The 14,195-nt window shown below is 41.8% G+C and overlaps 1 protein-coding gene across 12 annotated transcripts in view; it reads right to left on the bottom strand.

The window, feature by feature from the left end:
* The window catches only part of LOC103724120 (TRAF-type zinc finger-like protein), a 117,805-nt gene that overhangs the window by 55,900 nt on the left and 47,710 nt on the right, over positions 1-14,195 (bottom strand). For 2 of the 12 annotated variants that reach the window (XR_016400225.1, XR_016400226.1), the window contains exons 1-2: positions 3,851-14,037; positions 866-3,291 (exon numbers count right to left, since the gene is read on the bottom strand). Coding sequence is in view for 3 of the 12 variants with exons in the window: in XM_089930114.1 (XP_089786240.1) it covers positions 14,036-14,195 (160 nt within the window). In the remaining 9 variants the exon portion in view is untranslated. The other 10 variants (XM_089930113.1, XM_039133866.3, XR_016400230.1 and 7 more) reach the window with 9 other exon arrangements.

Below are 14,195 nucleotides of genomic sequence, written 5' to 3'. Positions count from 1 at the left end.
GTCTCCTCAGACTGTTCAAGAGACAAAATCTTTTTGAATAACATTTAAAACTTAATTGCAAACTATGGATCAAATCAACTAAAATTTAACCAATGATAGTCAATCAAAATATGCAAATTATCAGTCAAAATCAATTATCAGAATGGATCACAAATGCATAATTCACCTCTAAATTTATAAAATACTTCTTCATTAAGAGGTTTAGTGGATATATCTGCAATTTGTTTATCAGTATTTATAAATTCCATTTTTATATCTCTATTTTGAACATGATCTCTTATGAAATGATGTCTAATTTTTATATGTTTAGATCTTGAGTGTTGTATGGAATTTTTAGTCAAATTTATGGCACTAGTGTTGTCACAGCTTATAGAAATTTTATTTTGTTTTATGCTATAGTTCTCAAGCTGTTGCTTAATACATAGAATTTGAGCACAGCAACTTCCTGCAGCAATATATTCAGCCTCAGCTGTAGATAATGCTACGGAATTTTGTTTCTTGCTAAACCAAGAAATTAAATTTGTTCCAAGAAATTGACAAGTTCCACTTGTACTTTTTCTGTTTAATCTACAACCAGCAAAATCAGCATCTGAATATCCAATCAAGTTAATTGTAGATGCCTTAGAATACCACAAACCTAAGTGTTGTGTTCCTTTTAAGTATCTTAATACTCTTTTAACAGCGATTAAGTGTGATTCTTTAGGATTTACTTGATATCTTGCACACACACAAATACTATGCATTATATCAGGTCTACTTGCTGTAAGATAAAGTAAAGATCCAATTATTCCTGTATACAGCTTTGAATCAAAGGATTTACCATGCTCATCTTTTTCTAATTTACAAGAGAAGCTCATAGGAGTACCTATTGATTTTGAGTCTTCCATACCAAACTTCTTTAAGATTTTCTTTGTGTACTTGCTTTGGCAGATGAAGATTCCATCTCTTATTTGCTTAATTTGGAGTCCAAGGAAGAAGTTGAGTTCACCCATCAAACTCATCTCGAACTCATTTTGCATGAGCTTAGCAAATTCTTCACATAAACTTTCATTAGTAGCATCAAATATAATATCATCAACATATATTTGAACAATCAGAATATCAGCATTTTTCTTTTTAATAAACAGAGTTTTATCAGCATTTCCTCTTGAAAAATTACTCTTTATAAAAAAGTTGTTTAGTCTATCATACCAAGCTCTAGGAGTTTGCTTTAAAGCCCGGGCCGGGGCTGGCTTTTTGGGAAGCCCGTTCCATAAAGTGCTTTGTTCAATTTAAAGACATGATTTGGAAGTTTATCATTTTCAAATACAGGTGGCTGTCCTACATAAACTTTTTCTGTTATGAAATCATTTAGAAATGCAATTTTAACATCCATCTGAAATAATTTAAAATCCATGTAGCATGCAAATGCAAGTAATAGCCTAATGGCTTCAAGTCTAGCTACAGGTGCAAAAGTTTCATCAAAATCAATTCCTTCTTCTTGATTATATCCTTTTGCAACTAATCTAGCTTTATTTCTAATTACAATTTCATCTTCATTTAATTTGTTTCTGAAAACCCATTTTGTTCCAATTACAGAAATATTTTTAGTCCTTCTAACTAAATTCCAAATATTGTTTCTTTCAAATTGATTCAGTTCTTCTTGCATTGCCATTAACCAATTACTATCTTTTTCAGCTTCTTCAAAAGATTTTGGTTCTATTTGAGAAATAAATGCAAGATGATTACAAACATCTCTAATGGAGGATCTAGTCTTAATTCCTTGTGAAGGATCCCCAATTATTAGTTCTTTAGGATGACTATATGCATACCTCCATTCTTTTGGTAGAGTAGTTTTACCTTTGAGTATTTGATCTTCTTCTTCTTGATTTTCATCATGCTCTGAATTTTCAGATGCAGAGACATCCTTTAGGGTTAAATCTTTGACTTGCTCATTTAGTTCTTCTGCATCATCATTGAGATCTACATCCTTCCTTGAAGAAGGATCATTAGATTCATCAAAGATAACATGTATTGACTCTTATACGACTAGAGTTCTCTTATTAAATATTCTATATGCTTTGCTTGATGAAGAGTATCAAAGAAAAATAGCTTTATCTGATTTTGAATCAAATTTTCCCAAATTGTCCTTACCATTATTTAGAACAAAACAGATGCAACCAAAAACATGAAAGTATGAAAGATTTGGTTTCTTATTTATCAAAAGTTCATATGGAGTTTTCTTTAGTATTGACCTAATAGTAACTCTATTAAGAACATGACAAGCTGTATTTATGGCTTCAGCCTAAAAATACTTAGGTAAGTCACTCTCACATAACATTGTTCTTGCCATTTCAGTAAGAGTTCTATTCTTTCTCTCTACAACACCATTTTGTTGTGGTGTTCTTGGTGCAGAAAAATTATGATCAATACCATTTTCAGTGCAGAAATTTTCAAAATCGTGATTTTCAAATTCTGTTCCATGATCACTTCTAATCTTGATAGTTTTTAATCCATATTCATTTGAAATCTTTTTATACAGTTTAGTGAAAGCTAAAAATGCTTTACTTTTGTGTGCCAAGAATAAAACCTATGTATACCTAGAAAAATCATCCACAATAACAAGCCATAATGCTTTCTACCTAGACTTGCAGTTCTAGTTGGTCCAAATAAATTCATATGCAGGAGTTCTAGAGGTCTATTTGTGGAGACAACATTTTTGAATTTGAAAAAGGTTCTGATCTGTTTTTCTAGTTGGCATGCAGAGCAGATTTTATCTTTTTCAAATGACAATTTAGGCAAGCCGAAAACAAGTTCTTTTCGAATAAGTTTTGAAATTAAGTCCATGCTTGCATGAGCTAATTTTTGATGCCATAACCAGCTAGCTTCACTATTTTTGGTTTTCATTGCTACTAAACAGTCCATGTTCTTCATGAGTATTTGATCTAAATCAACCAAATACACATTCCCATGTCTATGTCCAGTAAATATTATACCACTGTTATTAATTCTAAAAACCAAGCATAATGATGATTCAAAAGTCACAATATATCCTTTATCACAGAATTGGCTAATACTTAGCAAGTTATGTTTTAATCCATCTACCAATAAAACATTTTCAATAAAAGTGGTTGGAGTAATCCGAATGTTACCAACACTAATGATTTTACCTTTTCCATTATCACCAAAGGTAACCATTCCTCCATCTTTCTTTTTGAGAGACATGAATTGAGATTCATCCCCTGTCATGTGTCTAGAGCATCCATTGTCCAAGTACCATTTTCTGTTTGATGCTTGGGATGCTAGGCACACCTGCAAAAACAGAAATTCAATTCTTTATCTTTGGTACCCAAGCTTTCTTGGATCCTTGAATGTTAGCAATGATGGTTCCCTTTGGAACCCATATTTTCTTAATTAAAACATTGCTTATAAGTTTTTGGCTTTTAGGATTGCAAGCAGTGTATTCTTGTTTCTATTTATCTAATTTAAACAATGTAGATTTTGGTTGAACATGAGTTGGCTTTACAAATATGTTTTTCAATGATTTCTGTTTCTTCAAAGTATTATATCCTAAACCGGCTTTATCATAAACTGCTTTCTGACTTTCTAGGATTAGATTTAATTTCTCTAAGCTTAGGGTGAATCTATCTACTATAGGTCTCAATTTTTCAAGTTCTTTAGCTAACTTCTGTTTTTCTTCATGCAGTTCCTTCTTATTATCCAGAAGCAGAGCATTTTCTTTTTCCAACGTTTGGATTTTAATCTTTAGCTCCTTATTCTTTAAACTAAGTTTTTTATATTCAATCATAAGCTCAGAAAAAGTATTTTGAGGTTCATCGAAAGTGAAATCATATTCAGTATTTAAGTATACCTCACTTTCGTGTGCCATTAAACATAGATTTGCAGCCTCTTGTTGCTGTTTCTCTTCTCCAGAGCTGGATTTATCACTGTCACTCCAAGTAGCCAGCATAGCTTTCTTCCTCAACCTTTTCAGAGCCTTTTTTACTAGAGGACAGTATGTTCTGAAGTGTCCAGGCTTTTTGCACTTATAACAGACATATTGCTCCTTATTTTCTTTGTTTTGCTCTCCCTTGATTATAGGTCTTTTCTTAAAATTTTCTCTATTTCTTCTAAAGAATTTTCTGAACCTTCTTGTAATCAGGGCCATTTCTTCATCGATTCAGATTCAGAGTCCTCATTCTCATCCTCATGCAGAGTGGATTTAAGAGCGATGGTTCTGTGCTTCTTGGGTTCATCCTCCTCAAGGTTCTATTTCATTAAGAGCTCATGAGTCATTAAGAAACCCAGCAGTTCTTCCAGCAGGAGAGAGTTGAGATCTTTTGCTTCTTGAATGGCATTGACCTTTGCTTCCCATGCTCTAGGAAGATACCTAAGAATTTTCCGAACAAGATCACTGTTAGAATAAGATCTACCAAGGCTTTTTAGGCCGTTTATAATATCAGTGAATCTAGTAAACATTTCAGTTATAGATTCACTGTTTTCCATTCTAAATAATTCATACTTATGCACTAGCATACTGATTTTAGATTTTTTGACCTGGTTAGTGCCTTCATGTGTAACTTCCAGCCTATCCCAGATTTCTTTAGCAGTCATGCAAATAGATATACGATTAAACTCATTTGCATCTAAATAACAGTAAAGAACATTCATGGCTTTTGCATTCAGCTGAGCCATTCTTTTATCATGGTCATTCCATTCAGTCTCAGGTTTGAATGAGGTGATGCCATCAACAATTTTAGTTGGCGTGTGAAGTCCATTAATAATAACAGTCCATAAATCATACTCAAGTGCTTGAATAAAAATTCTCATACGAGTTTTCCAATAAGTAAAATTTATACCATTGAAAAAAGGTGGTCTATTAGTAGATTGCCCTTCGGCAACAGAGGTTCCCATAGTGGCTGCTATGACCTTTAACTCTTGATTGTTAAATCAAAAAGTTTCTGTGAGTACCAGGCTCTGATACCACTTGTTGCCCAGAGGTGCAGCCCAAGAGGGGGGGTGAATTGGGTCTCTTTAAAAAATAGTTAAAGTTAAAACGTGAAGAGAGTATGAGTTACTTTTATCTTAAAAATTTAGCAGCAGAAATAAGAATGCACAAATATGACAGTGAATAAAGTTATGAGAACTGTCAGGAATATGCAGAGGAAAGGAAGAGAAGAAGCACAATCACAAACACCAATATTTATAGTGGTTCGGTGCACTCCCAGCACCTACGTCCGCTCCTCAAGCCTAGCTTGAGATTTCACTATAACCCAGCAGATTACAGCCTGATTGTTTTCCGGGCTCACAATTAAAACCCAGTTGGTTTTCCCAGGCAACCAACCGAAAACCTTTTGTTTTCTGTGACCACGAACAATCCAGTTGGTTTTCAGACAAGCCAACCAAAAACTTTACACCGTTTGTTTTTCCGGGCTCACAAACAACCCAGTTGGTTTTCAGATAAACCAACTAGAAACTTTTTCCTTACTGAATATTCCCTATTCAGCAACTTCCAATCGAGGCTTGGAAGAGCCTTTACAAGTTTCTAATCAATGAAACTGTTACAGCAACAATTAATCCAACTAAAAGACTGTTGTAACTAAAAAAACTCAAAGCTTCAGAATATAATGAGTAAATCAATGAAAATAAAAGCTGAAGCTGATGAAGAAGTTGGCTGTGGAAGGATGTTCAATGTCCGAACAGCAGCTCTTCACAATGTAGTGAGAAGTTTCGACTGATTTCCTCACAGGAGAAAGTTTTAGATTCAGTGCCGGTGAGGATGATGAACTGTTAAGCTTTTCTACTCTCTTTTTCTCAGTGGAAACCTTTTTGTTTTCTTATATAATCTTTTTCCTTTCCTCTTTGTTTCCATTCTGAGCTTCCCTCGTATTTATAGACAAATTCTTCGGTGGGATTTGAATTCCTTTCTTCCCGTTCTGATGAGAATCTTTTTCTGTTACAGAAGAAGACAAAAGTCGTTCACAGCTTTCCGTTATGGTCCCAGCAGTACAAGGGTCGACTCATGTAGCTTAGGGGTCGACTCATGTTCATTCTGGATCGACACTTCAAATAGTCGAAAAGGCTTTTGCTGTGTCATCCTCAAAGGGTCGACTCTTAATTCTTAAGGGTCGGCTCATCTTAATCAGGAGTCGCCTCTTCAAATACAAGGGTCGACTCATCTTCATTAGGAGTCGCTTCTTTAAACACAAGAGTCGGCTCATCTTTAGTTTTTCAGCCGGCGCTGAGACTGAACAAGGGTCGACTCTTCAAACGCAAGGGTCGACTCTTCAATTTCGGGGGTCGACTCATTTTTAATAAGGGTCGACTCTTCAAGCTTTTCTCAGGCGGTAAAAACTTTCTGTTTGCTTTAAACTACACAAGGGTCGACTCATGTTTTGCGGGGGTCGACTCTTTGACTGTGTTCCTTGAATAAAACTTATCAGAATCAACTTAAACTTGTCCTTTTTGCTTAGAAGTTAACTCAAGTCTTTCAAACAGAAAACTTTAGACTTCTTCTCTGATCTCCATGGACTAGATTAAGATCATTTCCTTTTAGAACATGTCCAATGAGATATTTGTGAAGAACTTATGATTTTGCATTGCTTCATTCCTTCTGATTTTTCTTGACTTATAAATCTTCACAATTAGACCAATGTTATTAGTACACAACATGATCTCAAGTATTTTGTAATCATCAAAATTCATCCTTTAGGATTGACACGAGGATTGAGCCAATGCTTCCCGAGTCTGGCGGGGAACCATCACGACGTGCACCTGAGGGCGATTCGGCCCTCGGATCTGAATAGATTGCTCGCGGGCTCGTGCGCAGCATCATGCTTCCGCACGACCGCGCATTGATGGAGGAAGATCTTGGCGACCTCATCCACCATGTCTACTCGGCGAGCATACGGGTAAGTAATGTCATCCTTCCGTCCCTTGTTTGTTTCTTTTGTGGATGTTTAAATTTTGCCGACACTTTTCTTTATGTGCCAGTCTCTTTATGTGATCGACGTGTTGATGTGCAACATGCTCACCGACCGGGAGGAGCTGAAGGTGCTCTGGTTAAGAACGGAGCGTGCTGAGCTCAAGGACAAGAGGTTGAAGGCCGAGCGGCGTCCGCTACGCAGCATCAGCAGGAAGCCAAGGATCAGGCGACAGCCGTCAAGCAGCAGCAGCATGAAGCCGAAGAGAGAGCTACTGCCGCTGCACAACGGCTTCGGAAGACCAAGAAGAAGGTGCGTGCTTCCGAGGCCGTAATAAAGGATAAACTGGCTCAGATCCAAGCCATGGAGGCTGAGCATTCCCAGGCTTGCTCCTCTTCGGCGAGCCGTATTTCTGAGCTCGAGGCTGCTCTAGCCTGCCTTCGAGACGAGGCGGAAGAGCGGGAGCTAAAGATTGGGCGGCTCGAGGGCCTGGTGGAATCGTCCGCCCGCGAGGCCGTCAAAAAATTTCGTCAGTTGGAGGAGTATATCGCCGAAGTGGCGGAAGGGGCTGCTGCTGCCATGGTCCAAGGTTTTGACAATTGTCGTCTCCAAGTCTAGCAGTTTTGCCCTAGAGTCGACCTCAGCGGCCTTGAACCGAACCTGGATGGGGCTGCTGAAGAGGAAGAGGATGCTGGCAAGGCCAGGCCAGAGATTGCCCCCGAAGCTGCCAATAGGGTGGAATCATCAGTCGTTCCTAACGTCGGCGCTGGAGCTGAAGCCATCGAAGCAGGCGGGGACGGTGCTCCCGAGGTTGCAACTGAGCTGGAGGCCGTAGCCGACACTAATGCGGAGATTGACCATGTCGATTGATTTTTATTCTTATTCTTGTAAGGCTGGCCGTTTAGGCCCTTTGTAATTCTCCTGACCATGAGGTCGGGTACTCTTGTATTCAGCCTTCGGCCTTTTCTGTCAGTAAAATCCCTTTTCTTTCAACAAGTGTTTTGAGTTTGTTCCGCTTCATGCTCGGATATTAAGATCCCAATTATGTAACCCAGACCCGGGCCATCTCGCATAGCAGGGGTTGCACTTAGTACTTGTAGGGATCTCCGGGTTCGATATACCCCTAATTTAAAAATAAACCTCATGTGAGGCGAGCTCGTGGCTCTTCATTTAATAGCGCGGGCCGCTTTAAGCCTTGCCCAGGAGAGCGAAAGACAAACAATCGCAAATTATCTTAACGATAGAAGCCCGTCTGGGGGGCTCTTGTTAATTCAGGAGCATAGGCGAGTTCGGGGGCAAGAATCCTCCCATGAGCAGGAATCCGCTCGAGGGCCGAGGCCAACTCGAGACTTAGAAATCCATCAGAGGGGCCGAAGCTACCTCGGAAATAATAAGTTCGGGGATAAACATCTACCCGAGCGTAGAAATCCACTCGAGGGGTCGAAGCCACCTTGAGACTTAGAAATCCACTCGAGGGCCGAGGCCAACTCGAGACTTAGAAATCCACCAGAGGGGTCGAAGCCACCTCAAAAATAATAAGTTCGGGGATAAACATCTACCCTAGCGTTGAAATCCACTTGAGGGGCTGAAGCCACCTCGAGACTTAGAAATCCACCCGAGGGGCCGAAGTCATATCGGGAATAATAAGTTCAGGAATAAGCATCTACCCGAATGTAGAAATCCACTCGAAGGGCCGAAGCCACCTCGAGACTTAGAAATCCACCCGAGGGGCCGAAGCCACCTCGGGAATAATAAGTTCGGGGATAAGCCACCTCGGGAATAATAAGTTCGGGAGTAAGCATCTACCCGAACGTAAAAATCCACTCGAGGGTCTGAAGCCATCTCGAGACTTAGAAATCCACCTGAGGGGCCGAAGTCACCTCGGGAATAATAAGTTCGGGATAAGCATCTACCCGAACATAGAAATCCACTCGATGGGCTTAAGCCACCTCGAGACTTAGAAATCCACCCGAGGGGCCGAAGCCACCTCGGAAATAATAAGTTCGGGGGTAAGCATCTACCCGAGTGTAGAAATCCACTCGAGGGGCCGAAGCCACCTCGAAAATAATAAGTTCGAGGATAAACATCTACCCGAGCGTAGAAATCCACTCGAGGGGCCGAAGCTACCTCAAGACTTAAAAATCCACCCGAGGGGCCGAAGCTACCTCGGAAATAATAAGTTTGGGAATGAGCATCTACCCGAGTGTCTTGTGGACGAGGGTGCTCTTCCTTCTCCCCGTTGACGCCGCAGGGCAACCCGAGCCGGGCTCAAAGGGTGACTTTGTAGATGCCCCCGACTCAGATCGGGGGCGAACTTGTAGAATCCTGCGGACGGGAGTGCTCTTCCTCGGCTCCCCATTGACGCCGCAGGGCACCCCGCGCCGGGCTCAAAGGGTGACTTTGTAGATGCCCCCCACTCAGATCGGGGGCGAACTCGTAGAATCCTGCGGACGGGGGTGCTCTTTCTCGGCTCCCCGTTGGCGCTGCAGGGCACCCCGAGCCGGGCTCAAAGGGTGACTTTATAGATGCCCCCCACTCAGATCGGGGGCAAACTCGTAGAATCCTACGGACGGGGGTGCTCTTCCTCGACTCCCCGTTGGCGCCGCAGGGCACCAGCCGGGCTCAAAGGGTAACTTTGTAGATGCCCCCCACTCAGATCGGAGGCGAACTCATAGAATCCTGCGGACGGGGGTGCTCTTCCTCGGCTCCCCGTTGGCGCCGCAGGGCACCCCGAGCTGGGCTCAAAGGGTGACTTTGTAGATGCACTCAGATCGGAGGCGAACTCGTAGAATCCTGCGGACGAGGGTGCTCTTCCTCGGCTCTCCGTTGACGCTGCAGGGCACCCCGAGACGAGCTCAAAGGATGACTTTGTAGATGCCCCCACTCAGATCGGGGTCGAACTCGTAGAATCCTGCAGACAGGGGGTGCTCTTCCTCGGCTCCCTGTTGAAGCCGCAGGGCACCTCGAGCCGGGCTCAAAGGGTAACTTTGTAGATGCCCCCCACTCAGATCAAGAGCGAACTCATAGAATCTTGCGGACGGGGGTGCTCTTCCTCGACTACCCATTGACGCCGCAGGGCACCCCGAGCTAGGCTCAAAGGGTGACTTTGTAGATGCCACCTGCAGTTGTGAGTCCCTCATGCCCTCGCTAAATCCTGCAGGGCGCCCCGAGGCAAGCTCCGGCGGCGATTTTATAAAGTCGTCGGCATCCTACTCGCACTTATCGTGCATGCGCCGAGCTTCTTAGGGTACTTCAGAGATGCCTTGGGAGAATTCCGAAAGATAACTTAATTAGATTACGGTCTAAGGGAGAAAACCCTGACCTGAAGGAGGCTAAGATCCTTCCTTGGGGGAGTAATTTACATCTGGGTTCACCAGCCTTGGGCCGGTGAGTGCGGCCTCTTCTCGGCCCCTTGGGGCCAGGGCAGCATCAACGTAAGACTTATAGGCAGGGTATTGGTAGTGCTTGCACCGGGGCGTCCATCGTTGGGTTCGTTAGATGGTCCCGAAGTCTGCTCATCAAGCTCCGCTCTGTTGGTTGACCCGCCGACGAATTCGCTCAGATGGCCTTAGCGGACGATCACTTCGATCTTATCGCGGAGCTAATAGCAATCCTATGGAAGCGGCAGTACTTGCCTAAGCGTTTCCGCGACTTGGATGATCGCATCTTCGGCGAAACCCTCAATTTCCGTAAGGATCTCGGCTCGGGAAGACGTAAGAGGAGTATACTCCTCAAAACTTCGATGGGAGAGATGTCTCCCAGACCTCTGAGGGGACCTGCTCCTCGATCGATACCACTCCTCGCGGAGTTCCGCGATCTGATCCCAAAGCATTTGGATTTGTCGCCCCGCTTCTTCAACCTTCTTGTCGAGTTCGGTGGTTGACGAAACTCCAGCCGGATGAAGGGTCTGGATAACCACAACCAGGGTTTGGACTTTCTGGTCGAGCAGGTAAAACTGCTCTGGCTGGATTTGAGAGGTTTGGTCTGCAGGGACATGTGATGCAGGAGGTGGACCTTGGAGAGAGCAGTCGGGCACTGACTCCCGGCTGCTCGACGCCTTTGGGGCCCCTTGGCTCATTATCCCTATGATCATGACTCAGTCCCTTCCTCTAACGCCAAAAGTGTTGTAGTTCGAATCTGGCCCGAGGGTGACCATACCGGTGGAGCTGAGGGAGCCGCCGGTGCTGGAAAGAGGAAGACGGGAGCCACCTCCTGCGCGACGGCCGCGGACCTGCACAAAGCCTCATCGGTGTTTCCGATGAGGACCCTCCGACGATCAAGTTAGAATGGATAAATTTGGTCCAGCCAAAGGTCCCTTAGAAATTACCTGACCGAGCTATTTATAGCCTCGGTGGAGAGGCTCAGGTGGCGGAGATACTGTCAATCCTCATCATGAGGAGGCGTGGCTCTGAGCCGGATGGCGCGCAGCTCAGGCTGGCTGGTGACGTACGGTACAACCCATTCTTGAAAACGGTAGAGTGTTGGCAGTCACAGCAGGATATGGCTGGAGTAGTCAAGGTGTTGTCTGACTGCTGTTGGTCGGTTATGGAGACATGACATGGTAGTGTGGTAAAGTACGGCCACGTAGGTAGGCGTAGGCCCGCACATGGGTGTGGTCGTTGGCGAAGCCGAGCTCGTTAAGCAGTCGCGTCATATGTTTGACGAGGTCGGCTTGGCAGATGCTGAAAGTAGCTCGGCTTTCCGGATTCCGAGATGTGCTCGGAGGAGCGCCCCGAGCTCGAGGGTCGGAGCGTATTGCTGGGGTCGGCGCCCCAAGCTTAGCCGGGGCGGATCAGCGATTGTCTGGAGGTGCCCCGAACTTGGCCGGGGGAGCCGGCAAATGTCTGAAGGTGGTGGAGCTTTCGGCGGAGTTCCGAGGACGAGCTGGCCCTGGGTTGAAGTGAAGATTCAGCCGATCGTCGTTGATATTTACTGGGCCAAAATTGGGCGGCCTTTTGGTTGTGGACTGGACGATCCATTTTCCCCTCTATTAGCAGTTATTATGAGAATATAGTAATGTAGTAGTGTAGATTTCAGGAAGAAAAAAGAAAACATTTCAATGTTTAGCATATAAACTATTTCATGTACAACTCTCATCGTTGAATATTAAATAGCCAAATCACCATTAGCGGACCCCGGGAATCTTTTGCTGTGCATTTACTGCGCTCCACAAAGTATCTTCCTACATTTAGTGATTACTCTATCCTTTTATTATTATTATTATTATTATTATTATTATTTTGCTAGACCGAATGATTCATCCTCTATGATTTGTTTAGGTAGATAGCTTATGCATTGTTGTCACATGTTCAATAAAATGCTTCATAAAATGCTTCATAAACCGAGCATGAACACATTTTCCGGCTGAAGTCAGATAAATTCTATTGTTGTAAGGTTCAAAATATTTACAACCAACAAAACATTTTGTTGTTGCTATGTGCAATCAAACATCCATTCAACAATTAAACTGGAGGAGTTTGTTACGGTATGCTTCAAGAAAGATTTGCATACACTTGGTGCACGCGATAGCAATCCATTTTCCCAACTGATAATTTTGTGAAAATGTCTAATGTTTAATAAACATCATTATATTATTAAAATCTTTGTTACCTTATTATTGTTGGCTGTTACAGGCATCAATATTTTCTGTTAAAAGTAAATGCCTAACTTGTCCATAAGAAAATCTTATAAACTACTTGAGCAGCTTATGAGTCTGCTATGATTTGTAATACTTGGTGACTGAAGAAAAGAACCACTTCTACTAAAAAGAGCAAACAAACAGTCTAGGTCCGCTTCTCCCTTCTCAGTGGAACAGTGGTTCAATCATATCAAGCTACTTACAAAATCAACATATAACCTTACTAGTATCTCTTCCTTAAATTTCTCAACCGTGGATCTACCAAATTATAGCAATTTTACATAAAAGAAATAATTCATTTTCTGATTAATAACTTATCAGAAAAAAAAACACACACAAAAAAAAAGAAAACGCACACGTAAAAAAGAGAGAATGTTTGTATGTGACAATATTGTATCGGGTTATCCCTCCCTTTTATGAATACGATTACAGCATCTGGGCTGATTTTAGAGGTATTAGTTAATGAAAAATGTCTCAAAAAGAAAAGAGTTGACTTTAATTTTTACCTGTTATGCTAATATTTCTGCCTCTAGTACATTAGCACAATCGTATAACAGGGGTTGTACAAGCATTTAAGATCAGTTGAACAAATTTGCGAAAAAACTGATTCCAGAATTCAAATCAGTTGTTCTACGAGAATACTTCACAAGGCTTTCTAACGCACAAGTGCTTCTACTAGAGCTTTTCCGTCCAATCATGAAAGGGCAAGGGCCTATACATCCAGTAACAAGGGAAACAAAGGTCAAAAGTGCAAAATGTAATATCAACCTTTTTTTCCCTCAAAATCGCTTCAATTAATGGCCAACTTTCCAACTTAGTTTATGAAAGAGGATATTATTTTGACCTTATGTTTAATCATTGAAACCACATGCTCCACCAATTTAAATAGTTGAACATGTATTTAAGATGACATCTCAAATCATTAGCTCTCTAAATCATTATCAAGAAAATTAAAATTTTATTCTCGCAATAAAAAGAAATTAAAATTCCCTATTGCTTTAAATTTTCATTTTTTTACCTACCTATTTCTTTTTTATAATTTACTATATCCTTTAAATTTAACTTATTTTATATAATTTAAAGGCCTATGAGTCTGATGAGTCATTGAGTATTCAATTCATGTTCAAACGTCTATCTTGAAAGAAAAAAGATCACCATAAAATATTCATATAAGCCTTATGCAGCACATCCGAGATATAAGATGGCTAGTACCCAAGCACAGAGAGAAGCAAGGTCAAATGTAGTGAAATAATAGGGGAAGAAAAAAGAACACAAAAAGGGAAAGGGCTAAAAAAGTTTCACCAGCAGCCTTGAAAATACTGAAGTTACAACTGGTGGGATCTTGCGTCATGAGAATCACAGGGAAGACTGTCATACAAATCTCTAACATATCTGTATACAAATGAAAAATGAGACTGAAGCATACTGTTTCAAGTGCATTTAATCATCCATTAATTAAGAATATTTCTTAGCAGTAAGGAGTATACTCGAAAGGTTACTGCTGTTCATGACGATCTGCTCTTCTTTGGAAGAAAATTGATCCAATTAGAACTGCAATGCCTGTTACTGCAATAGTAAACAGAATACGCCTTTGTGATGAATCACGGGCCTGCCTTCTCCGAGCACCTTCTTCTCTCTCAGATGTTCTCCTATCC

This window comes from Phoenix dactylifera, chromosome 4 (assembly GCF_051530095.1).
Source record: "Phoenix dactylifera cultivar Ajwa chromosome 4, Ajwa_hap1_PhDact_Kaust_v1.1, whole genome shotgun sequence".
NCBI classification, from domain to species: domain Eukaryota; kingdom Viridiplantae; phylum Streptophyta; class Magnoliopsida; order Arecales; family Arecaceae; genus Phoenix; species Phoenix dactylifera.
Note: the sequence above shows the minus strand (reverse complement) of the source record. Positions and strands in the feature narration are given on the sequence as shown.